We start from the raw sequence: 27,502 nt of genomic DNA on the forward strand, positions 1-27,502 counted from the left end.
TGTCTCTTTTCTTAGGCATTTGGGCCAGGAATTTAGGCTAGTCCTGTTGTTCATGTGCTTTTATGCCTGGAAGACATGTTATTTCAGGCTATTAATTGTTGGCCTTTAATTTTTGTATAGTGACAAGAATCACTGTTGAGAAATGGATAACCAAATAAATTATTTAAATAAATAAAGTAAAATTCCATAACAGTAACACTCATTGCTGGGAATTGTTATTAAGCAATGCAATGTTTTTTTCTTGACAACTATCTTTCCACTAAACATCACCAAACTTTACATTCCTATGAAGTATACAGATTTAGCTTCGATATAGCTAACAGTTGCTAGCATACTTTATAGTTTTTACCGGAAATCACACATAATTCCTTCTATAGGAGAATCGTGGATTAAGCTTTGAGAATGTACATTAATGTCAAAATATATTTGTATTTGAAAGACAAATATATAATCTAACTAAACAATTTATGGATTATAATTCTGCACACGGACTTGTACTATTCATAATTTGAGTTTCTATTTAAGGCAATTTAAACATTACATTTAAGGCTATTTAATATATGTGCTCTGCTGTTTTATACTGTTGTTTATGCTGAGTGATGATTATTGTACTTCCTTTTTTGTTAATTATTTAAATTGACTTGACATTCCAATAATAATATGAAGATCAAATTAATAAGGTTGTAAAGATCATTTTATATGAAATTATAGTTTAATCCAAAAATGATTAAATTGTATATCGCTTCTCTATTTTACTTTTGGTTTTTTAAATTTATTTTGCAGTTTTTTCTTCAGATATGCTTTCATTCTCTATTAGAGGCAAAAAACAAGAAGGATAACAGTTCATAGTTGATTCAAAGGTGGGTTGTTGTTTTTTAAAGGCAACTGGACTGATTATTTTGAGGAAAATAAAATTTAAATTAAATATTTTTAAAATCAGTCCAGTTGCCTTTAAAAAAAAAACACTTTTGAGACGATCATGACCTGGATGATTGAGAATCTTTATAGACAGTTCACAGTTGAGTTTGACTGAAAGCAAAATCATGCACCATAATTCATGCATTGGATGTATAGAGTTATTTTACTACATAGACGTCATATGCTCTGAAATACTGATTTACAATTAATATGTAGTTATTTTGTATGCACTATATAGACTTCTTGACACCTTCCCTATTAAAAATGAAAATGAGCAATAACGGTAAATGAGGACAATGTAGCAACCCAAACAACTTCAATTCTGAAAAACAACACAAAACAATTTTCATTCAGTTTTATTTGGGGGAGGGTTGTGCATGATAAAAGATACACATTTGACTTTTTTTTAGTGTTCCAAAATAAGGTGAAAGGGTTTTTTAAGAATAAACCATAAAAATACCATGGCACACATGAAGCTAAATCTACCTACAGACATTCTTCAATGAACAGCTTTCATCCTCAGCCTTAACTAGACAGAAATTATACATCCATTAAAACTGATAAGGGAGTATAACAAATAAAGTAAGTCCTACAATTTCAGTATTATTTCCAGGGAACATGAAACTTAATAACTTTATGTACCTAAAAATGAAATAGGGATGAAACTGTCATACAAAGCTGGAATGTTCAGAGCAACAATAAAATTAATTTATTCTAAGAATCTGAAGAATACAATGTGTGGAACAATTCAATTGCAAGCATTGGGATATAAGAATATGTGCTACTTATGGAACATTCCCATGTCATAAAGGGGGGTGGGGAATCAAACTTTTGAGGTTAAGGCTGTGCACACATCCAGTTCAATGTTGTACATTCATTAGAAGCTATCAACAACTAGGAATCATTCTACACTATAGGAAAAAGAGTATCTTTCATACATTCTTCAGAACACTTGTTTTTCACTGCTCACAGTTTAACAGCATTTTCAATGGATAGCATCGTTTTGTTCTTTGCTACCGGTATCATTTCTTCACACAACAAGCAAAACTTAATGGGCACTTCTTTTCATATGGCAATGCTAAATCTTCAGTTATATTAAAAGAAAAAGTAGCTGTAAAGTTGAAAGCCCTGTAATGTTTACAAAGGTCAACAATAATGGAGAACATTTTCTCATTACATTGCTGAAACTTTAAATCAGTGTAAAAACTTAACTAATTTTAACAGCTTTTTACAGTTAAAAACCTTTCAATATACACTTTGCAAGTTTATCCAAAAATGAATTAACATTAAAAAAACATATCAAGCAAGTGTTTACATTGAATAAACACATATGCATTGCTCATTACTGCAGCACCACTTGATACAAGAGGGATGTCTGTTCCGCAAATATAAACTAAAACAATTCAGCCTCCCAGATTCCGTTAATTCAGTTCACATTTGCAGTACAGATATACCTTAAAAAGTAACTGTAGGTTTGGCAGAGTCATATATTTGGGCTGAATCTACACATACTACTCTTGAATATTAATTTAGAAGACTAAATGCCTATATTCTGGTAAATGTTTATCTGGATCCAAATTGGTTTCTTGTATTTGCAATTCTGCAATACTGCAAGTTTTACAGTAATCTCTTACGTCAGGACACAAATGCTTTAGTAGTGAGCTTTGGAAAATTGATGAGCAAGAAACAATCCGATCTTGACTAGGCATTTTTCAAACACTCAATGTTAGAGTAAACCCATCTAGCCTTATTTCTATACCCTTGATGGTGAACCTGTGGCACGCGTGCCAGAGGTGGCATGCAGAGCCCTCTCTGTGAGCACGCATGCCATCGCCAGCTGCTCTTCTGGTTTCTGATGCACATATGCCGGCAAGCCAGATGATCTCTGCGCTTGCTGGAAAACGGCCAAAAAACAGGCATGCGTGCACTAGCCAGCTAGTCTTTGGGTGTCTGGTGCTCGTGCATACATGCATGTTCTGGCTTGGGCACTCGGTGCTGAAAAGGTTCACCATCATTGTTCTATACTTTCAACTTCTAGCAAGGATCTACAATTCAACAGGCCTCCTCACTCCTTGGCCTTTTAGCTAAGATCAAGAGAAGTATTCAACAGATCTCTAGCAGCATCAGTCAATTTACAGTAACATGCATAACAAAAAAATTATCAAAGGGAAGGCCACATTGCCTTAACAAGTGATAGCGTAGTTGCAAAGGAAAGAAGCGATAATTCAAATTTTAATCAAATATCGCTAAGCATTACTAAGTTATTTTTTGATTAGAACTGAGGAACTATTTTAGGAAAGTGTTTTAAGGAATGCATGGACATGCCTGCATGCATCAAATACTATATATGTATTAATTTAGGACAATTTAGCATCTATTCTATCCTTTATATAATGAACTGAAAACTACAGTAAGTTTCATTAAAATGAATATAAATACCCCAGATTTTTACTAGAAACATTTCCATTTAGGTCACTATAGGATTTGGCTTGGTATCCTTTTTAAAAACACAAGCAAATATTTGTATTTATCATATGATTATCTTTACAAAAGTATTCACATCTCAAACTTTTAAGCCAGATTGGTGTGACAATGTGCCTTGAATCATGTTTCTAACAATAACATTTGGATTAATTTGTAAATGCCTTTTTATATCAGAAACTCAGTTAACAATTACAATTTTGTTATTGTTCATTTGATTAATAAATATTCATAAAATCATAAATAGGAAATCCAGGTCCCCCTTAAAATTCAAACAGCTTTCAAATTGGTTCAGTGTTTAGGACAGATAATGTCTAGTGTGAATTGCCTTTGCAGACATTTGTCTACCCAAGAACTTTTAAATTAGATTCTTGGCATATTCTTTTTAAGACAATTGTTTTATAACATTATTTGAAATTATTGGCTAAGTATTAAAACAATATTTATCATTGGTTTAGATAGATCATTTTCTTTCTTTCAAATTTAATAGTGTCATATTCCAAATATAGGCAATTAACTAGCAGCAGTACTAACTATATAATTTCTTTATTTTCTTCCAATTAGAGTTGTCATGTCAGTATTTTAAATAAAATATCAGACTCCACCTATTCCAGTAGTGTAGATGGAATATATTTAGAGAGCGCCATGATTGAAATAGGAAATTCAATATTATTCCAAATGTTGACAACACTCTTAAGTACATGCTTACATAAAGCTAGTGCCAAACAACATTTGCCATTGATTGCAGTTTTATTCTTACTTGGTCTAAACATTATTCAATATTATTCAAAATTATCCCTTTGTTGGAAATCAAAATGAAACATATTTTGCACTCTGATATGAACCCAATTAACTGGAAATCACAAGACCTGTACCAAGGAGGAGGCATAAGAGAAGAAACTTTTGCTAAAAGTAAAATTTCAGACCTCGAGAAAGGGCACCAAAAAAAATGTACATCAAAATTGCCTATAGTCAAAATTGTTTTTTTAATGTTCACATTATCCACATTTGTAATGAAGAAAATTATGAGCTTTTTTGGAATCTTAATGTAGCCTCACACTAATTAAGTATCTTCAATATCCTCCACTTATGTACAGTTACCACAGACAATAAAATTTTTGAAATTAAAAAAAATACCCTGCTTTGGTAACCCTTGGCTTCCACCTCAAAATTTGTCACCTACCCAAACTTCCTTTGGTAATACAAGATTTCTACTAGAATACACGTAAGACTTGTTTTCCTGTGCAAAAACAAGCAACTGAATAAAATTGACTGCTTTCATAAGCATTGTAGGAAGATATACGAATGTATAAATGTCAGTTTTAAAATTAGTTAAACTGATATAACAGTTACCAATTTAGGGTTAATTAATGAATTAGCCTCATGTTAATTGGAACTTGATTCTATGCACTATCAGCAGTTATATTATCCTACATTTCCAGAGTAAAGTTTCAGGTTTCAAGAAAATCCACATATTGAAGAATAGAAAAGTTGCTAGATATGTACATCAATCCACGCACCACAGAAAATATGTGTTTGTTCTTATAATCTTAAAAATTAAGTTGTTAGGTCTGCCAATTAACAGAAAGGATTACTCACATCCTTTTAAAACTAAAATAAAATACTTAAAGTTACTAAGTAAATCTGAATAATGTTAATGTAAGTGAAATACCTACAATAGTAATGTGATCTAGAAAATTCCCAGACATCCTGCTGGATTGAATGTTATTACTAGTAAGAATTTTCAAATGTGAGAATTTAAACAACTTCTCCCATTCACACTTAAATAAATTATTCTGAATCAAGTACCATCTTGAGTCAATTCCCTCCTTCATGTGTATATCCAATTACTTATATATCTATAAATGTCTGCTCTACAAGTCACAGTTTGTATCTCTAGTATTCCAGTGGCTTTGTGAAGGTTTTACTTAGTTGGGGGGGTGTACTAAGAAGTAGGGTCTCATTTATTAATCCTTATGATAAACTCAGTGCAGAGCATATAAATTCTATGCAAGTTCTATGTAAACAAGGTAGGTCTGGAATAAAATAAAAGAATGAACATACTGGAGATTCTGCAGTTTTAATTTTTAAATAAGAAACACAAGAAATTTTTAAGAAGCGGAATATTATCTACACTGGCCTCTCGCAGCAGCTAGTAACTTCTTAAACATGATCCAACTCCAACTATTATTGTAAATATCTGTAGACTTTGAAGCAATGATTTCCAGAATCTGCAACAACAACATGACCATCCGAAGTAAGAGCCAAACCTTGAGGACCATAAAGTGGATCAGCAGATGTATTTATGTAAGATAAAAAAGATCCACTTCCATCAAAAACCTGTGAATTAGATTAAAAGACTGTGGTCAGTCAAAGAACAATATAATTTTATATGCTGTAGTTAATATTATCTCCTTGGAAATCCTATAGGCCTCAATTCTGCTGTCTTTTCATGGGGCCTTGAAAACGAGGTTTTACCAAAAGATATGGGGACCTGGGAGTGTAGTAGACCCTGTGCAGTGGCTGCATTTATTGTTACTGATGGAAGTGACTACCTGAATTTTATTATATTTTATTATTCTTAAACTGTGGTTTTGGTATTTTTAAATTGATTTTAATTCTTTATAAATCACTCTGAGTCACATTGAATAGTGTATGTGTGTGCATGCACACACACACACACAAGAGAGAGAGAGAGAATTCTTCAGCAGAAAGACCACAATTATCTTACAGACTGGCTTTCAGTGGCTCAGTGGCTTTCTTGGTAACAAAGATGATACTTATAACATTGTTTCACCCTAGAGCAGGGCTGTCAAATGCAAGGCCCTCAGGGTGCTTAGCACTGGCCCATAGGGCCACCCTGGAAGCAGGCAAGGACTGGCCCACAGTGCCTTTGCCAGTAAAAATGGAGCTAAGGAGGGCTTTGTGTGGCCCTCCGGGGCTCCGTTTCCACTGGCAGAGCGTTACAGGATGCCATCGCAGCCGAAAACACAGCTCAGGAACCCGTTTAGGCTGACAGAGCGCTTGGGCCACCAGAGGCACCCCCGACATGAGTAATGTTGAGCTGGCCATGCCCCCGTTGGCCACGCCCCCCCTCCAGCTCGAGGACAAGCACAACTTTGATGTGGCTCTCAAGGAAATCAAGTTTGACACCTCTGCTCTAGAGGCTTGAATTTTAATGCATCACAAGCATATCATATTAAACTTACTAACTTAAGAGGAAAATATTATTTACCTGTATTCGACTATTTCCCCAATCAGCTACAATAATATTCCCATTAGAATCTACAGCTACTCCAGTGGGAGCATTGAACTGTCCATTTCCTTCTCCATTAGACCCAAACTTCAGCAAGAATTCACCTTCCTGGTTAAATACCTGCATGACATTTAAACAAAACACTTAAGAAGCTTTATCCAAATTATCTGTAGAAGGAAAAATTATAGTAACTTTGCATGAATGAGTTTTTAAAATTATGATAGTAATAATTATATTGAAATAATAAAAACATTGACCACCGGCAATGACAAAATTATCATCAGTCAATTGCAAAAGGCAGCTTTAACATCATCAAACAACATCTGCCTATCTTATTTCCTTGGGAAGGACTCGAACAATGAAACAATAATTAATTCTTAACTGGACAAAAACAGTTTGGCCTTAAAAAAAGAATACTGATGAATATTCTCTATGCTTTACATTTCTATAGTGATATTGTGTCAGATAAAGATGGCTGAGCCAGGGTAAGGAGTCAAGCAGAAAATTAACCTGAAATCATTATATGCGCACAAGAGGGAAAAGTCTAACCTCTTAAATGCCACTTAACATTATCTAATCTGATCCTGGTACAAACTGCAAGTTTGGAAAGATTTCTGTGAAATAACCATGTAATGAAGTAGTTAATTGAACTTTTGATATATGGATATCGTTTCCCATATGACATATTGATGGTTATACCTGCCCCACAGAAATGGAGACAAAGGTTTATTGCAACAAATTCAAACTAATGCAATCAAAGCCAGAATTGAAGATTATAAAAAGATTCAAACTACAGATTGGACAAAGAAGCAGAAAAATATATATTCAGTTTGTACAAAGATCACACGGGCTGATTATAAATAATGTCGTTAACACAGTGGCTCAAATTATTTACTAGAACATCTGCAAAAATGATCATGTACTAGTGATGAAAAATTAGTGGGATCATATAATTGAAAAAGTAGTTGAAAATTAGTAAATTAAAATACTGTGGGATTTGTGGAACATAACACACCAGATTTAACTGTCGTTAAAAAGAAAATATGAATAATTGATGTGGCAAAACCAGGGGCTAATAGAGTAGAAGACAAAGAGTAGAAGATTAAAAATTGTCAAGATCTGTAAAGTTAAGTTAAAAGATTATGGCATGAACTGATAGAATGTTTATTGGCACAATTGGTAAAATACCAAAAAGCCTTGGGATTAGGCCACATAGGAAAATTGATTAGAGCATTCTTCTAATTATGGATTGACACTAGTACATTCTGATTTTTCAAACAATTATCTACCTTTCTTTATTTTGTCTTGTGTTGGAATCTGGCCATATACCCAACCATTCTTTTCAAATTAGGAAATCCTGTACAACTAAACAACTGCTGCTTCTAACATTATGCAGTTGTCAACAACATTGCTCTCCAGCTGAGTAATGTATACTAGCAACCTGTTCAATGTCTGCTCTTGTAATTCAATGTTTTTCTTTTAATCCAAATCAAAAACCAATTATTTCCTGCCTAATTTCCGAAGACAATGAAGAACCGTCTAGATTCTTCAGTGGTTATTTAGTTTCAAATAACAGTTATATTGCTTAATGGAGCTCGATAATACCGTGTTTCAGGGTCTTATCCCCCCCCCCGAAATAAGCACTTGGCCTTATTTTCGGGGAGGTCTTCTTTTTGAGTTGGAGGTGGCGAGCATGGTCACCTCACGGTTGCTGCAGTGTTGCAATATTTTCAGGGAGGGCTTATTTTCAGGGGAGAGCTTATTAGCGTATGTGCTCAAAAGCCCCATTGGGCTTATTATCTAGGGAGGTCTTATTTTTGGGGAAACAGGGTAGTCTTCTCTTACAACACAATCATTCATAGAACTGATATTTGTGTTTCTTACAATTATTATTACATTTAGAGTGCTATATTTTACTGTTCCGTTTAGAAGCATCCTCAGACGAATAACGGAAAAATGGAGACGGGGATGCAGAAGGAAGACAAAAAAATACTGAATCTCATTATGGTTTAAGCATATAGGGGCCATTTAAGCATTAAAATCACTCTAAAATAATATATCAGAATTCTATCTATCCATCCATCCATCCACCCACCCACCAACCAACCTATCATATATAGAAATTGCAGAGTGACCCTGAATGGTATGCAAATAGATTAAAACTATATAAGTATAATACAAATTTAAGTTTAAGCAAGAATAAATATTTATTGTATTTATTAATAATTATTGTGCAAAATGTATCTAAGGAATATTCATTGTATTTCCTGGAACTAAAACAATAATTAAACATAAAAACATCAATCACATCATCCCTTGAAGAATTGGTTATTTAATATATAGTAATTACTTGAGTATTTTAATATAAACTATACATTTAATTAAAACTGAAGTACCATTTTTGCTTTTGTTCTTGTTAACAGTTTTTAATAAAAAGTTCTTTATCAGTTTGAGACTATAAAAAAACGAATGAATACAAAAAGTTCAAAGAACTAGTAGCATCATACCTTGACAGAATGATTGTGGAAATCAGTAATAATAATTTCATTATTGTGGTTGACAGCTGCAAAATGAGGACCTGCAATAAATATGGGAAGGTAAATAAAGAGAAGTATAATAAGAGAAAGATGAAATGATGGTAGGAACTATTTTCTTAGAAGCAGAAACATCCCCCCGACCCTCCAAAAAACCCACATCGATCTCATCTGACAGATAAGCATAATTTTAGACTAAAATATTCCTCCATCTACTTTGACAGAATAGTGGTAGAATTAGAGAGCCAGTTTGGTGTAGTGGTTAAGGCATCAGGATAGAAACCAGGAGACTCAGTTCTAGTCTCACCTTAGTCATGAAAACCAGGTGCTAGATGAACATGTTGAAATCTTGGAAAGAAAAATGCAGGGTCACCAGGGGTCAATATTGATGTAGTACTACTACATCAATTGTTACTAATACTTATGGCTGAACCAACTTGCTTTAAAATCAAAGTTATGTAAAATTCAATTTCAAACTCATGGGATTTTTAAATTTAATAAACAAGGAAGTATCAGATTGTTTCTTCCATTGCCATAGGGAAATGGCCCCAAGCCATAAGAATCAGAGTAAGCTTGCATCCGAGTGATTGCTCCTTTATCTTTCCCAAAGTACTTAATGAAGTTGGAAGAAAAATTAGAATCCTTTTCTATTTAATGCTATACATGTTTCAAACCATATTAAATCAACTGAAACTGTGGAACTTTCTTTTTAATTATCTTATATAGAATTTTTTACCTTGTTTTAAAGGGACATTTCTTGGCAAAGTAAGTTGAATAATAGTATTTAACAGTAAAGCACAATATGCCAGCTGTGTAAAGTTTTCAGAAGCTTTGTCCACTCAATGACATGAAAAAGAAGGCAGAAACACACTTGCACATCCCTGTTCTGCATAAAATATGTAATAAAATGTAAAAAAAATGTTTTGCCAATATAGTTGTTTTTTCTTCCTCCATATCAAATAAATATACATATTTTTTCTGGAGACAAAAACGCACTAAAATTCTAGGGCTAAGCAATATTTTTTTTTCAAAAATTCACCAAAAATAAATCAAATGTTTACAGTTACTGATCTGTATAACTCTATCATGGATGTAAATTAAAATCTAATGTACACATAACATACTTCTATGCCATCCTTAACTTCTACTTCACCCTCCAAATGAGATTGGAGATACCAACTTTCCTCTTCTCATTTTTTAAACTTCAATTGTTTTTTTGATTAAAAAAAGAGACTGTGGTATATCCACAAATGTTCTTACTACTAGTACTTATTTTAATGTGATTTAAATGTAACTTTTATTATTGAGATTTAAAAGAATCTAGGGATATAGTGATAGAAAAGTGAGTTACTTTGAAAAAATAATTTCAATAAATGTAAATAAAATACATGAACTCTACTATTTAACCATTTCATCTTGCAATTGCTTATACAACTTTGTGGTGGACTTTACAAGATATTTGCATAATGTTCTCAGTAAGCTTTTTTTTACATACAAGAACTTAAAAGACTACCCATTGAAAAATATCCAAAATTTCAGGACATAAAATAAAAGTATGATAGTTGCCAGAACAGTTTCAAGCTACCTAATCAAGATGGTTATGTTTTTGGCACAGAACTCTGTTTTATTTCCCCAGATGATTAAACATTATCTATAGCATGAGGAACAAGAATATACTAAGCGGAAAATGCAAACATTAAACTGTACTCTATCTCATATTTGTATACTGAATAATCAGGATTTAAAAATAATGAGAGTTCAATATATGGCTAACAAGATGGATGACACTTATTTCTTGGATACTTACTAAACATTTGTAGTATTCAATTATAATTCACCAGCTTGGGAAAGCTACTATTATACCTTTTAAATTCATGTCTCCCATTCTGGAAGTAAACTATGGCCCAGAAACAGGTTTTAATCATTAATCATATCTCTTTGGAGAACATAACAATAAAACAGATTTCCTTTGCAAATCTGAAGGCTCCAGTCATTAGTCCCAGTTAGAAGGTCCATTGCTGATGATTAGTAGTGACACAGTAAAAAGCATTGAGAAAAGCTTGACCATGGGATAGTGGCCTGGCTAGTTTCCAACTGGTCCTTTCTACTCAAGACCAGAGAAATTCATTCATTCGATACTGCTGTAATCTGAATGGATTAATATGGTTTGTGAAAAGGTACTTAAATGGTGTTGCTTAAAGCAGTGTTTCTCAACCTTGGCAACTTGAAGATGTCTGGACTTCAACTCCCAGAATTCCCCAGCCAGCATTTGCTGGCTGGGGAATTCTGGGAGTTGAAGTCCAGACATCTTCAAGTTGCCAAGGTTGAGAAACACTGGCTTAAAGAAATGTAGGATATCTTCAATAAGTATGGCCAAAGCAGTGGTGGGCTACAACTGGTACGTCCTGGTATGGGTGTACAGGTGCCTGCTAGGAGCACCGGGTACCGTTCCGGTACAGTGCTCCGGAGGGCCCACCTGCCTGCCCTTGCTCCTTACCGGTATTTGAAGTTTTTGGGGCTTCCCGCACGCGCACGGAGCATACGGCGCCTGCATGACTGTCCACTGAACAGCTGGAGCATCACAGAAGCATTGCAGAGCATCACAGGTGGTAAATACACATGCGTGCGCTGCGCAAATTCATGTGGTGGATGCCCGGCCCCTTTGCACCGTACCTGTTGCAACGGAATCCAGAGCCCACCACTGGGCCAAAGATGCTACCCTCTCCATTCCAACCTGTTTTTGTATTGGACAGATTTTTACATGGTTAAAGTCTTTATCAATCTTAGCCTGGTAAGCAAAGCAGCCTAAAAACATAGGCTGCTATGCATAATTTAAAGCAGATATCATATTACATCACAACATATATTACTGTATCTATTATTGTTATTCTTTATATTTATTTTCTGCCTTTATTGTTCCACATTTTTAAGAATGTAATGAATGAATCTTTCAGCTTTGTTCTCTCTAGGTTTCAACACCATTAAACCATATGAAGAACGTAAAACAATATTATGTATCAATCAACAATTGCTACCTGCAAACTGCTTATCTCCATTGCCTCGGCTTCCAAATCGGGTTACTATTTTCCCATTTGGCTGGAAGATAAATACACAGCATGCTTTGTTGTCCACTACAATAATATGTCCATTGCGATCCACAGAAACCCCTTTTGGCCCCATAAGTTTTCCTGATCCAATTTTTGCCTAAGGAAGCAAAGAAAGAGATTAAATTTATTTTATTTTTACATTTTCTCTATAATCTACTATTTTTATTCTAATTCTCAAAATTATACATCATATCTTTTTTCTGTTTCCTGCAAAAAGTCAATAAGGAGTTTTCTAAGCAACAGTAAATTTAGACAAAGTCTCATGTCTAATTAATTTGGCCATCGCAACTAATTCCATCATCATCACTATTCATTCCTCTATTGTCAGTAAAATCAGAACATTCGAACTTTCTGCATATAATAGTGTTGCTGCGCTTGTTATTTCAATAAATGTATCTACTCTCAGGAACACATACATGCCTGAGAAACTTCTTATTTTGTATACAAGTCCAAATGAAAAAGTCTTGCATACTTTTGTAACCTTTGAAAAAAGTCTAGAAACTTCAGCAGATCCAACATGTGATAGGGAATTATTCCCTAGAACTACCTGTAAAGAGCATAAAATTCTGAAAGACATAACATCTTTGTTAGATTTTCATTGATTTCTAAACTAGTGTTGACTTTTAAAGCTGTTTATTATTGACATCAGAACTGAAGGACAGTTTCTTCATAAATAGTGTCAGTGCTAAAGAACCTATTCATTTATTAGATTTTTAAAATCCTGCCTTTTTAATTTTTATAAATAATTCAAGATGCAAGCAAATCTAATATTCCTTCCTTGTCCTATTTTGTTCACAAAAACAACCCCTGTGAGGTAGGGTGGGGTAAGAGATAGTGTCTATTATAGAATGCATTAAAAAAATCTGGATTATATCAAAGGTCTACATTCTTTATTGTCCTGTTTATAAAGAAACTTAAACAGGGTTTAATTTGCTATACATGCAAAATACTCAATTTCACAGAGGTTTCTGATCATGCTTCTTTTCTATCATGTTTTAAAATGTGGTTCGCATGTGTTTTTCATTTAACATGATGTGCAACTCACTAATTATGAATCTGCCATTAGACCACTAAATGTTGGGCACAAATATCCTGACTTCACTGTTATGTATGTATTTGAATGGTAATTCTTAGAATTCCTAGAGTGACTAATCACATTTGGAAAACACGGGGGGGGGGGGGGGGAGGTAGCTTCATATGCAACTTCAATTCATTGTGTTGTATCACAAGCAAAAACAGAATATTGGCATTTAAAAAAAATAAAGGCTGTGTCTCCTAAACCCTTTGTGAGAGATTAGTCTTCATTGTGTTGAAACTTTTATGTATTCCACAAACGAGCAATATTAAGGAAATCTTTTAACTGTACACTCCTATTCAGATGTAGCTATCACTACATCACTGCTGTATCACTGCTGTATCACTGCTATCACTACCAGATATATGTAGGATCACAATTACAATTCAAATGAAGTGTTTTCATAATGCTAGGAAGGACAAACTAAGTATTCATAGCAGCATATGTACGTGGAGAAGATTCTGAAATTAATGCGAGACAATAAAAAGCAGCAAATCAGACCCTGACAATTACTAGATTCATTTTGCCCTTAGTCCTACAATAAACAGCTGCAATCTCACTCATCAATCAATACATGAGGAATACTCATTTTGCTATTTATATCCCTTTATCAGCTTCAACCTGCCATTAACTATTCATTTTTAAAAAGGAAAATACATTTCCTTAGATTTTACATTTTGACTTTAAACCTACCTTAAATTTTCCATCAGAGGAGAATATGCTAACCCATTTGTTATCGTAATCTGCAATAATGATATCGCCACAAGGGTGCACAGCTACCCCAGTAGGTCGTTGTAACTGACCAGGAGATCTTCCCCGTACACCAAAACGATTCTTGAACTGGCCATCAGTCGAAAATATCTATGATTTGTTTGAAAAAAGCATAGCATCTTTCATATAAAATGCAACTGTTTTCGTTATCAAACTGAAACATATGGGAAACATTGATGTGCTTTTAACATGCATATGGAATTCTGCTTCCTCTTACCATTTGGGATTAGGAAAATACTCCAAACATGCATGTAATTTGCCTTAAGAAAAGAGGAAGCTCATACATTTACAAAGTGTATGAATATGTTCTGTGGTTTTGTCTATATAGTAAGTATTTTTGCTTAGACAGTCAACCTGTCGCTGGGTTTGGAGATAAACTACAATTTGTAAAAGTACAACTTTTTAAAGAGACAAATGGGACCACAAACCCCCAAAACAACCTAACCAAGATTGAGCATATTTAGTGATCACTGCAGGCTGAATAATGTGCATGTGCGTGTGTGTGTGAGAGAGAGGGGGGGAGAAGAGGGAGAAAATTAGGGAACAAGATGCCACACAACTATATTTTGTTGTAAGTTATATTTATTACATTATATCCATCTTTTCTTTACAAAGCTCACAGCAACAGCCCATGACGTAGATTAGATGGAAACACAATGAGTGATCCAAGAGTGGGTTGAATTAAAAGTTAATGATATGCAGTAACTTGTGTTAATCTAGCAAGGAGCAATTGCAAGTCTGGTACCAATGGCAGCGGGCTATTTATGTCCAGCCCAAAAATAAATCCTACACCATTACGTATATATTGTTTATTGTTATAAGGACATGTGCTGGAAGATACTAGTATTGTGTAAACTGGTTATATTATTAGAAACTACTAGATTGAAGCCTTTGGATTTTCAGTAAGTGATACAGAGCTACTGTTGTACATAGCTTTGGATGTCTAAGTGACCAGTCATACGTTGAGGGCTATCTGTATAGAACAGCAAATATATATTGTAATTCTACATATTGGCCAGGACTAGCCTAGTTACACTTGGGATTCAGCAAAATTTAATGTATACCTCCAATTTAACTTATATTTCAAATTTAACATAATTATTAATTCCACAGTATCAACAACCATGATCCCTGCAATTTTGGTACTTTAGATATATATTTCTTTAATACATGTTATCAGGTCTGTTTAATAAAAAAGTTTTAATGAAGAAACAAACCAAAAACAAACCTGTACGCATTGATTATTGCTATCTGCAATTAATATTTTTCCATTTGTAGATGCAGCTACTCCCTGAAGATTTGTAAATTCTCCTTTGTTTCTCCCTTTGGTACCTAAAACAAAACAAAATAGAAAAGATAACCTAAAATTTATCTTACCAAGTGAGACAGTTATAAGTGAATTTTGCTGCATTTTACACTCTTCCTTGTGACAGTTGTTAAATGAATCGCTGCAATTGTTAAGTTAGTAACATGCTTGTTAAGTGAATCTGGCTTTCCCATTGACCTTGCTTGTCAGAAGATTGCAAAATGTGATCACATGGCACTGGGATACTATACCCATCATAAATGTGAGTCAGTTGCCAAGTGTCTGAATTTTGATCACATGATCACTGGGATGCTGCAATGGTCATAAGTGTAAAAAAATACTGTAAGTCATGTAAGTCACATTAGTAGTAAGTAATGTATACCTTTGGTGGCCTGAGCGCTCTGCCAGCGAAAACAGGCTTCCGAACGGCATTTTCAGTTGTGACGGCCTCCTTCAACCGCCTGCCAGCAAAAAAAACCAGAGCCCAAGAGGACACATGCAGCCTTCACAAGCTCCACTTGCGCTGGCAGAGGCACTGTGGCCTGATCCTTCGCTGTTTCCAGGGCCAGATCTAAGCACTCCATTGGCCGAATCTGCCCCCCGAGCCTTGAGTTTGAAATCCCTGTTCTAATGTCATCCCATTGGATGCCAACCCAATCTCTAATATTTTCTCTACTCCAACAACTAAGTTCCTATGTGTTTGTGTGCCTCTGTAAGATCTGAGAAAAAAATTCAGAGAGGCTGTGCCATAATGGGAAGTTATATGAGAGAAAGGTCATTATTAAAAAATGTAAACAAAAATTGTTAGGTGGTCCTAACTCAACTACTTGTCCAGCAAATGTTCAAACTTACAATGGTGCTGAATGAATGATACTTATAGCCAAACAGTGAACCACACTCATCTGGTTATGGGTAACATGGGATCCTGTGATCACACGATTACCATTTGCAATCTTCTTTGCTGACCTCCTACAAGAAAAGTCAATGGGGGAGCTGGCAGAAGGTTGCAAATGTTGATTACATCATGTCCTCCTTTCATGACCTGTAGTGATTCACTTAACAGAAACCAGAATTTCTGTCACCAAGTGGTGCAGTCATGTGACATTGTGCTTTACAATGATGTAACAGTGATGGAAATTCTGGCCGCATCTGCCATTGTTAAGTGAGGACCACCTATACTGAAATCTCCCAAAGGCTTTCCAAATGCCATACTATTATTCTTTTCTTTCATTAAAAACTCCTGAAGTTGTTAACAATAGCTTGTTGACAATTCTGCAACTAACAACTCTTTTTCATGGTTGCTACATAGGCTGGTTGTAAAGGACAAGGGACACATATTAAGTAATGTATATTCAAAGAGAAACGTAAATTTCAGGAACAGGATACTAAACTTATGTTACGTATAAAAATTATATATAAAATATAACAGTTTGCTTGAGCTCACAATGAAAAGTGGTATGGCAAGAATTCTTGCCAAAGGATATGTAGACCGCTTAAAAGGCCTGGAAAACTGCAGTAAATGAAATACCAACATTGTTGTAATTTCACTGAATTTGAGCAGCATCTGAAATATATTTATCTAACCTCAGGAACAAATTACCATATTTTTCCGACTATAAGACATACTCCCCCCCGCCCCCGAATGGGTGGAAATGTCTGTACATCTTATAGACCGAATACAGCCCTGTTTTGGGCCTCCTGAAGCCCCCCACATGTCCTGTTTTTGCCAAAAAACAGGTCAGTTTTTGTGAAAACGAATGTGAAGGGTTTAGGAGGCCTACAGAGTGCTCCTGGGGTCTGGGGAGGGCAAAAACAGGAAATGTGGACAGTTTTAAAGGCCAAAAGCGAACCCTTTTTTGCAAAAACAGGACGTGCAGAGGGTTTTGGAGGCATACAGAGAGCTTTTGGCAGCTGAGGAGGGCAAAAACAGAACAGAGGGAGCTATTTTTGCCTTCTTTTCCTCTTCAAAATCTAGGTGCATCTTATGCTCCGGTGGGTCTTATAGTCCAAAAAATATGGTATATCATGGGAAGAATCATACACAAAACTAATCATTAACTGATCCAAAGTACTAAGGTGCAACTGCCCAAAGGGAATGAAAGGAGAAAAGATTATTTACAATGGACAACTAGCAAGGAAATCCTTGTAACAAGACAAAGTCCTTACAAGTATAAATAATATTATGGGCATTGTTCGCAGCTATAAGCAGCAGTCCATGAAAATTTAAAACAGGCACTTCTTACCTACTCGGAAGATTAGATCATCTTCAATGGGGTTCTCTTTCCTCTTGCCAGTGCTGTACATACTGGCTGGTCTCTTTACAGCCTTCTGTTTCACATGGCCGCTGCCAGGAGACTTAACACGTCTCTTAACTCCTTCAGTGGTAGGAGATACATCTGCTGACCTAATTACTTTGAGTTTGAATGGGCTGCCTTTAATATGCTGTTCGTACAGTCTCAAAGACAGAATAAAGTCCCCTTCTTTCTGGACAGTGTACAAAAATTCGTAAGTGCCATTTTTATTATCAAGTATCTCTCCATCGGCCACACTTCCATCAGGTGTGCTCAGCTCAGCTGTGAGATAAGCATTTCCAGTTTTACAGAGCTCACCATCTTTGTCCTTGGTTGTGATGGTGACTGACATCGGTTGCCCTATCACAGTCTGCTTAAGTCCTTCACCTGTGGCCACTGTTTCAGAAGCCACTGCATTTGTGGTTAAAATAGTACCAAGATTATGAATGGATTTTTTCAATCCTTCTGTTTCTACTATGAAATCCAGTTGATCATTTTCACGGGGCTGAAGAGCGAATTCCTGGTCTGCCAGGTCATTTAGCTTGTCACTCATCTGCTTTTTAACAAGTAACACTTCTGTTTCAGTTCCGTGGCTAAGAGCTTGGGCGGTAAAATTGCTACAGCTCTTAATATTTTCTTGTCCCTCCAATAAAGTATCAAGCTGATTCTGCAAGACCTTGATAAAAGCAAAGACTATGGTTATTTCACCGAAGTTCCAAGAAATAAAACAAACAACCACATCTATCAGCAAGTTTCAGTATCTCAGAGAAATATCGAATAGGGCAAAACCGGATAAAATCACATATTTGTTGGTCTCAATGTAAAAACACACCAAATAACAGCGTCACAAAAAATCTGTGTTGTAGCAGGGTTAAAAAAAAGAGTTCCCAAAGAACAACAACCAACCAATTTGGAAACTTCTCACTAGATTTGCTCAGCATTCACATGCTTTTTATCCACTTAGGAAAAATTGTAGACTTGTGACCAATTTTGCCTTATAGTCATAATTACTTTTATGTCTGAACCCAGGAAAAGTCAGTTGCAACCCCTAGTATACAAGCCACACAAGTCAACAAGTTAAACACACATTCAAACTACTTACAATGTGTTTAATAGCATTTCTGCATATTTATAATGAAAATCTGTTGAGCAATGCAAATATTTCTTTATTTCCCATGATTTGAAGATATATGTTGAATTAAATTTATGTAATTAGCCACAATACTACATCCAACTGGAAGTTCCATATGCAAGCAAGAAGAATTAAAATTTAAGTGGTAGAGAGGAATGGACATCAAAGTAAGTATTTTTAAACAGCCGTTAGCATCCTTTCAACATGTACTAACCGCCTTTTTAAGTGGAGAGGAAAAATTCGACTCTACAATACAATTTTTACAAGTATTTATAATACTTGTAAAATATCTATTTACATATCGTTAAATTTTAATGCATGCTAAGGATTGAAAACATAGGCATATTGTTCCAATATTCAAGACCTATTGCTTACTTATTATCATTTTTATCTTCCAAATAATTATAAAACACATTTGGCTTTTATTTTTTGTGCTATAAAGCACTGTATATAATGAAATCAGATTATAAACTATTGGTACCATTTGGGTAAATGCTTTAATTTTTGGTTTTCAAAATTATCAGCCATACATAAACCCTGAAAATCCAACAAAAATATTCATTTAAGGCCATCTCCAATTACTGCTTCCTTTAAAACAATATTAGAGCAATGTTTCTGAAGCTGTTTGTTTGTACAAGACACTATTTCAACATAATAACAATGAACTGGAAAAAGTCAAATTTCCCTGGGATGGTTATTTTTATGACACATTTGCTATTTTCTATGGTTTCCTTCATTAAAGGAAATACGAATTTCAGTCATTTTTCCAAACGATGTAATACAGTCAATAGAAACCGAGAAAAAGAAGGACTAGGGGAGACATGATAGCAGTGTTCCAATATCTCAGGGGTTGCCACAAAGAAGAGGGAGTCAAACTATTCTCCAAGGCAGAAGAAGCAATGGGTAGAAACTAATAAAGGAGAGAAGCAACTTAGAACTGAGGAGAAATTTCCTGACAGTTAGAACAATTAATCAGTGGAACAGCTTGCCTCCAGAAGTTGTGAATGCCCCAACACTGTAAGTCTTTAAGAAGATGCTGGATAGCCATTTGTCTGAAATAGTATAGGGTTTCCTGCCTAGGCAGGGGGTTGGACTAGAAGACCTCCAAAGTCCCTTCCAATTCTGCTATTGTATTGTAAAATGTTCAATGATGAAAACAGAACTCTTACTTTATGTTTAAGGCCATAATTCACTTCCAGTTCCATAAGCAACACACTCTTGCGAACATTTAACGTCTTCTGGAGTTCATCAAAAGTGGAATGAATTTCATCTACAATGCTGGTCTTTTGGTTGGTCAGTTGATGGATAATTTCAGATATGAAGTGCAATGCAGTATCTATTTCTGGAAGCCTATTAAAAACAAGCAGTTAACATTTCAAATATCAATGCTACAACTATCCTTCAACATTCATAAGATGTATAGTTAAATGTTATGTTTGAATGCAATGTTCAGGTAGTCCTCAACTTACAGCAGTCCCGTTTAGTGACTGTTCAAAGTTACAATGACACTGAAAAAAGTGACTTAGGACCATTTTTCACACTAAGGATCTTTGTAGCATTCCCCGTGTTCATGTGATTCAAATTCTGATGCTTGGCAACTGGCTCATACTTATGACTGTTGCTTTATCCCAAAGTTATGAGATCACTTTTTGCAACCTTTTGAAAAGCAAAATCAATGGGGAAGCCAGATTCACTTAGCAGTCGTGTTACTAACTTATCAACTGCAGTGATTCACTTAACAACTGTGGCAAGAAAGGCTGTAAAATAGAACAAAACTCACTTAACAAATGCTTCACTTAACAACATAATTTTTGGGCACAATTGTGGTCATAAGTCAAAGACTATCTGTATTACAGTTTTGATCTTTCTATATTTGCTTCTCCATTCTTTCTAGTGAGAAATATCATTTTTTCCATGAGTAATATTTAATATTTATCAATAAACAGATATAAATGTAACTTGGATGCTGACTTTTCCCATGTTAAGAGCTGTACACAAACATTAGCTGGATTTACAAATCATTCTAAGGCAAAATTTGTTTGATTATACCTTAGTATCTATTAAGTGTAAACATTCAGTAAACTGTAGCTTAGAGCAAAATGTGAAGCATAAACAAATTTGGTGATCTTCAGGACTATGCAAATTTATATACACATCTTTTTAAAAAATTTTCTTAGTATAATTTTCAGACAACACAAATATTGTCAATTCTAAAGGAATCTTGAATTATTTCACTTGCAATTGTAAGCTACAATTCATTAAAATTTCCATTAACTTAGCACAAGAAGCACCCTTATGCTCAATATGTCAGGCCGGCATTTATATTCCTTTTAGAATTTTGGCCTGCCACACTTTCTCTTATTTCATTATGCTGTTTTTTTAGTATAGTTGATGGGAGGGGGGAATAGACAGGAGTGAGATTGTGCAATGTATTGTTTTTCATTCTTTATTAGAAGCCAAGGTCATCCTTTGTCTCCGTTCGTTCACACCTGACCGGAAACAGCTGGGTGGAGAGGCCAGCGTGGAAGATGAAGATTGGACCATGTGATGGACTGTGGGTGTGGGGACAAGATCATGAACTTTTAACTGGGTGGGATTCTGATGTAATTTCCAGAGTTGGAACCCCACAGCATGATGCCAACATGCCTGTCTTATTAAATTGGAACTTTAAGCATAGTTTTGCCTTCGACTCTGATTTAACTCTGCATGGTATTTGGAACACTGACACAATACATAATTGATTCCACTGGCCTCTTCCTGTCAGCATGGAAATTAAACAAAAACAGATAGTTCTGTCTGTAACATATCATTACAAGGAACTAGGAAATCTGGTTTGTCCTCCCATATCAAACCATCTGGATTTGTTTATCTACTCCTGCTAACAGAAACCAAAGGGAATAACTATGCAGCAAACAACAGCATGCTGCTCATTCCCAATGAGCCAAAATCCTGAAAAATCCTGGTCTATGTTTACATATAAAGGTAGCCAATATGTTTTACAATATGCTGGCTTGTTTATGAAACTTCTGCATTTTTTGCGACAAACTTTTAAATTAGGGGTTCAAAAAGTTGCCCATCGTTTTTTCTTATGTGGGTCCCGACAGATAGGATTAAAGGTTTGGTCCTTTTTTGTACTATAATTTACTATTTACCTATAAATTACTATTTCTGGATCAAATCCTGCCTTTTTCCACTTATTTTTAGAATGTACCTCAAAATTTGATACAACCCTTTAATCAATTAAATTTGTGCATTGCTATTTTAAACTGCAATTAGAAAATTTAGGTAGATAAGAGAACCCTAAGGATTCAAGATGTTTTTTAAAACTTAAAAAAAAAAAACTTGGCCTAACATTACTGCCAATGTCTCCTAAGAATTTAGTTGATTATTCTCTAAACAAAGAAAGTAAAAATAAGTGTAATAAATTCAGGTTGATAGTTTTCATTTTCAACTGCCAGATAATTATTACTGCACTTTATAACATTTAAAATCTTCATGAAAGTGAAAAGCCTAGGAAGTAAAAGTATCTGAACATTCTCCCAAGAATGTACAAGTAACACTTTCAAACGGACATAAATAATTTTCTGTTTTTGTGTTTCAGAAAAGGCTTGTCCAATATGATGCTCCTTAGGTGACACTCAAACTTTTAGAATTCCCAGACCCATGCGCTGGAAAATATAACCATTACTCATATGGAAGGTTTCAAGCTGAAGAAAATTGCCCAAACATGCAATTCTATAACCAGGAAATGTTTCACCATTTCACCTTTTGTTCACAGCATCTAATTGTGTTTGAAGAGAAGCCTTGTGTTGTTCTACTACATCCTTAAGAGGGACTGTTGGATGTTCTGCATGTTCTCCTACTGTACATTCTTGGCACATGGCTGTCTCACAGGATTGACAGTAAAACTCCATCAACTGATTAAAAATAAAGAAACATGTATTCTTATTAGAATGCCAGTGTTGAGGTTTGAATAAACATTTCTAATTCTTTGAATGATATATTTTAATGCAAAGTTGCTTTACACCAAAGACATGCAATATTTCTCTAGCAAAAGGCTGCACTTGAATTCTGAGGAATGCATCTTCCAGGAACACTCAAAAAAGCAGGGCCTGGAAAAAAGCAAACTGAATGAGTTTTAATATATTTATAATTAATTTATGTAAATAAAATTCGCAATGTGTGTCATCTTCTCTTCCTTCTGTTAACAGTGGGCAATATTTGGAACAGTTCTGATGTCCACAGCTAAAAGTGGATGAAGGAAGCAACATGAGTTTGGGGCACACGCTATAGAGCTTTAATTTGATCATTAATTTTTACCAACTGTTTAGGTAAAGTAATTTCCTCTTTTTCTTCTGGGGCAGAGAAGCATTTTCTGGGAGGGTTTAATCATGTTATAGATTGAGTATTCTCTCAGCTCTTTCAGATACTACATCCTCAAAGCGTTTGAAAATGGAATGTTCTTTTTCAATCATTGCAGTGCAGAAGCTTTCAATGTAGGTGTATAGCAAAAGAATAATCATCATAATACCAATAAGAGGGTGAACTAAAGAAAATAAGAAGGATAAATAATACTGTAGCTATGATGCATAGGTCAATGCACATAGACATCAGAGACAACCATGACTGACTGAAGCAGTCATAGCTTTGCCAAATTTCAACCTCATGGGAATCATAGGCCCTGAATTTTGGATACATTATTTAAGTTACACCATTTGAGCAGTGGTGAAATTCAATTTTTTTTTACTATCGGTTCTGTGGATGTGGCAGGGAAAGAATACTGCAAAATCTCCATTCCCACCTCACTCCTGAGGGAAAGATATTGCAAAATCTCCATTCCCACCCTACTCTGGGGCCAGCCAGAGGTTTGTATTTGCAGGTTCTCCAAACTACGCAAACTTTCCGCTACCGGTTCTCCAGAACCTCTTCAGAACCTGCTGATTTCACCCCTGCATTTGAGATACATTGATTAAAAAATGTTGCTCTATGGATGCATTGTTTTACCCAATTGAATGTTACACGGAGACACAGGAGTTTTAGTAGTATCTTGCTTTAACCATTTAGTTGTGTCCAACTTTTGGAGACTTTATAGGCAAATGCTCTCCATGCTATCCTTTCAAGCACAGTTTCCCCCCCCATTGTTTGATGTTTAACTTTAATGTTATCACACCAGCATGTTCTTTGCTTGCCCCTTCTTGTTGGTCCATTACCATTCCTAGCATAGTTAGCATAACTATATAGAAATAGCTATGCATAATAACATCCAATAATATTGAAAATTATCCCATACTTATATAAATACAAATACAATCTTAAGAGTGTCTTATTTGCAGCATAACAAATTACTCTTCAGTGAGTTATTCTCTCCATTCTTCAGCTTTGAATAAAACCGTTACGTCTTGCACTTTAGGAGTATTAAGTTACTTCATAAATTCCTGAAGCATTACTGCTACCTTTTGCAATACAAATCAGAATGGTATCAGCTTTGCATTTAATGAGGCCCATATTTCTGGCACAAACACATTTAACGGCAAAGTAATATAAATTGCTTAGGTTGACATTTTAAAGTTTATCAGATTCAGAATGTGTGCATCAATTTCCATATTTATCAGGCAAGAGCAGATTAAAATAAACTACACCAGTGGGAATGCCAGTACTGCCAAGATTTTCTCACACTTCAATAGAAAAAGAAACAAGTATTTCATCTATCAAAATGATGCTTACAGTATTTCATATTAATGTAGTTTTGTTTAACCTTCTTAAAAAGAAAGAACTACAATGAGTAAAGAGGCGTTAAAAATCATGTCACGTACAGAATTTTTTTAAAAAATATTTTGTTTCTTCTAAATGCCACAGAGGAACAATTCAGATGAACCATCCCTAAGATGGATTACAGCAGGGGTGTCAAACACAAGGTCCGTGGGCCGGATCTGGCCTGCAATGTGGTCGGATCGGCCCGTGGGGCCATTCTGGAAAATGTAAGGGGGCGGCCCGCATCACTTCGGCCCAGTTTACCCATTGCAAAGAGAAAACATCAGGCCAGCGTGGCTTCAGCCCGGTCTACCCAGTGCGAAGAGGAAATATGCCAGCAGTTTGGGGAGAGGCATCAAGCTGGGTATGAAGAATTCCAATTCACAATTTGTGTGATGGTTTAAAACATCTTTGCCAATGAAGCACATCAGGGTGCTTATTTGTGGAGAGATTCAAAGTACTATGAATTACTTCTAGAAGGTAAAGTGATGCTTGAAGGTAGTGCCTAATGATAAATAACTGAAGTGCTTGGAATAGTGAAAGAAACAAGAAATGTTCTATTTTTATCTCTGAAATCGCAGCCTTTGTTATTGGATACAAGTATATTGTAGTAGCTCTAGAGCTGTATTTCTCAGCCTTGGCAACTTTAAGATGAGTAGACTTTAACCTCCCAAATTCCCGCAGCCAGCCAGTGGCTAGCTAGGGAATCCTGGAAGTTGAAGCCCACCTAGCTTGACATTGCCAAGGCTAAAACACTTGGCTATAATTTCAAGGACTTCCAAGATTTCAATGTCTTCCAATTTGTGCAGCAAGGTTATCCTATTGTTTATATTACCTTGGCACATTTTGCATGCAATATTATGCTGGCTAATATATCTGCAGTAAAACCAGTCTGACAGCTCAAGTGGAACTATAAAAATAACACACTGTCCAGATAATTCACTTAGAGCCAGAGTCCCTTTTTTATATGTGCATTTGTTTTATTCTTACTAATATTATCAGAAATACTAGATACAGTGTTAGAACAGTTACTGATACAGTGAGAAAGAAATTGTATTTATTTTCCCATACCTAGTTGCAACAGTTATATAATGAGGTTTTGTGTATGCATATTTTTAAAATTCTGTAAATATATTATGAACAATGATGATCCAGACCAAAGGTATGAAAATATTCCCAGAGATGGAGGAGATGGACTTTGTCTTTCAATAAATACAGCAATTTATGAAATAAAGATATAAAGAAAGTAATTCATCTTTGGAATCAATAGAATTTAATTAGTGTTAGCATTTAATTAATCCATTTAATTATTCCACTAAGGTTAAGCAAATTAATTGAGTTATATAATTACTAATTTAAAGAGCAATTAAAGAACATTAGTAAAACATTTCATTAATGTCTTAGCTCTTTTCAATAAGCATTTATAAAACCAAAATATACAGGTAGTTCTTGTTTAGCAGTCATAATTTGTACCAGTAACTAGGTCATTAAGCAAAGCTGTCATTAACTGAAACCACAGCGGTGGTTGCAGTCTTCCTTCAGCTTTTCTTTGCTTTTCAGATCCACAAGAAACATAAATGCAAGGATTGCTATTCAAGTTACTTTTTCATTTCTGTAATTGTGAAGTTGCTAAATGAAACACTACCTAAAAGAGGACTATCTGTCAGGAAAACATCAAGATTATATTCCAAAACTATTCATATAACACTCTCATGTGTATGCACACAATTCTTCCAACTCGCATCATTTAATATCTGTATCTCTGCAAATATATGGCCAAAATGGAACATAAAATATTAATAGGGTTTTAGGGTTTTATTAACACTTATAGGCTGCCCTTTTCCCTGAGGGGACTCAGGGCGGCTTACATAAAATGAGGGGAAGGGATATACAAACAATAACACATACAAAACATAAAGTAAAATAATAAGCAACATTCATTCATCATTCGGGTGGGGACAGTTATCTTTGTCCCCAGGCCTGACGGGCTAGCCAGGTCTTAAGGGCTGTGCGGAAGGCCTGGACGGTGGTGAGGGTACGAATCTCCACGGGGAGATCGTTCCAATAATACAATCTATTTTATATATAATGCAATAATTTTTCACTCATGCCAATTCTTTTCAACAATAAATCTCACAGGAATGAAATCCACTTACATTTCCCTCATGATTAGGGCAGGAAAGTGGTTTTCCTGAAGCTACAGCTGTGACAGTCTCCAAGATGGCAGCCTCCTCAATACTGCTGTCTGGAGTTCGCTGCAGGACATCCATTAGATTGGTGATGAAGAAATTGTTTTGCAGTGCAGAAACCCCTTTCTCTGGAAGAATAGATGTCTGGCGGCACACTGGGCAAGAAAGGGTTAAGCTATGCGCTGGAATGTAATTCTGTAAACACCTAGTGAGGATAACAAAAAAAATTTATAATCATTAGTATTGCTTCATATTACCAATCTCTAATTCAGGGCTGTCAAACTCCCGGGCCAGATGAATCACGTGCTGGCCACGCCCACGCTCGGTTTACCGAAGAAGGGAAAAGTCCCGATATGCCATGTGACGCTGCCATGACGACGTGAGTTTGACACCTGTACTCTAATTCATCTCAAAAAGAGGCAAACTCTTCACCATTTAACATTTGTACTTCCCTGACAACATACGCCAACAGTTTTCAACTTACGACTGTTTAACTATAGTTCAAAGTTATAAAAGGCTTGGGTAAAAGCTATAACCTGTACTCATACATATGACCGTCACATCACCCTCACTGTCACATGATCACAATTTAGGGTTTTGGCAACTGGTTCATGACCTCTTGCAGCATCCTGAAGTCATTTGAACCAATTTGTGGCCAAAAATGCTCACTGGGCAAGCTGGATTCACTTAA

The 27,502-nt window shown here is 35.3% G+C and overlaps 1 protein-coding gene across 7 annotated transcripts in view; it reads right to left on the reverse strand.

Annotated features, from left to right (window-relative positions):
- Positions 1 to 1,257: 1,257 nt before the first annotated feature.
- TRIM2 (tripartite motif containing 2) overlaps positions 1,258 to 27,502 on the reverse strand; it is a 62,269-nt gene continuing 36,024 nt past the window's right edge. For all 7 annotated transcript variants that reach the window (XM_087724287.1, XM_087724290.1, XM_087724291.1 and 4 more), the window contains exons 3-12: positions 26,779 to 27,016; positions 22,637 to 22,788; positions 20,041 to 20,221; positions 17,692 to 18,415; positions 15,371 to 15,474; positions 14,065 to 14,232; positions 12,225 to 12,393; positions 9,163 to 9,233; positions 6,635 to 6,775; positions 1,258 to 5,739 (exon numbers count right to left, since the gene is read on the reverse strand). In XM_087724287.1, the coding sequence (XP_087580413.1) occupies positions 5,587 to 5,739; positions 6,635 to 6,775; positions 9,163 to 9,233; positions 12,225 to 12,393; positions 14,065 to 14,232; positions 15,371 to 15,474; positions 17,692 to 18,415; positions 20,041 to 20,221; positions 22,637 to 22,788; positions 26,779 to 27,016 (2,101 nt within the window). In that variant the 3' untranslated portion in view covers positions 1,258 to 5,586. The remainder of the gene's footprint in view (positions 5,740 to 6,634; positions 6,776 to 9,162; positions 9,234 to 12,224; positions 12,394 to 14,064; positions 14,233 to 15,370; positions 15,475 to 17,691; positions 18,416 to 20,040; positions 20,222 to 22,636; positions 22,789 to 26,778; positions 27,017 to 27,502) is intronic.

Source organism: Thamnophis sirtalis, unplaced genomic scaffold (assembly GCF_051295495.1).
Source record: "Thamnophis sirtalis isolate CommonGarterSnake01/CBP01778 unplaced genomic scaffold, rThaSir2_p1.2 scaffold_10, whole genome shotgun sequence".
Taxonomy (NCBI): domain Eukaryota; kingdom Metazoa; phylum Chordata; class Lepidosauria; order Squamata; family Natricidae; genus Thamnophis; species Thamnophis sirtalis.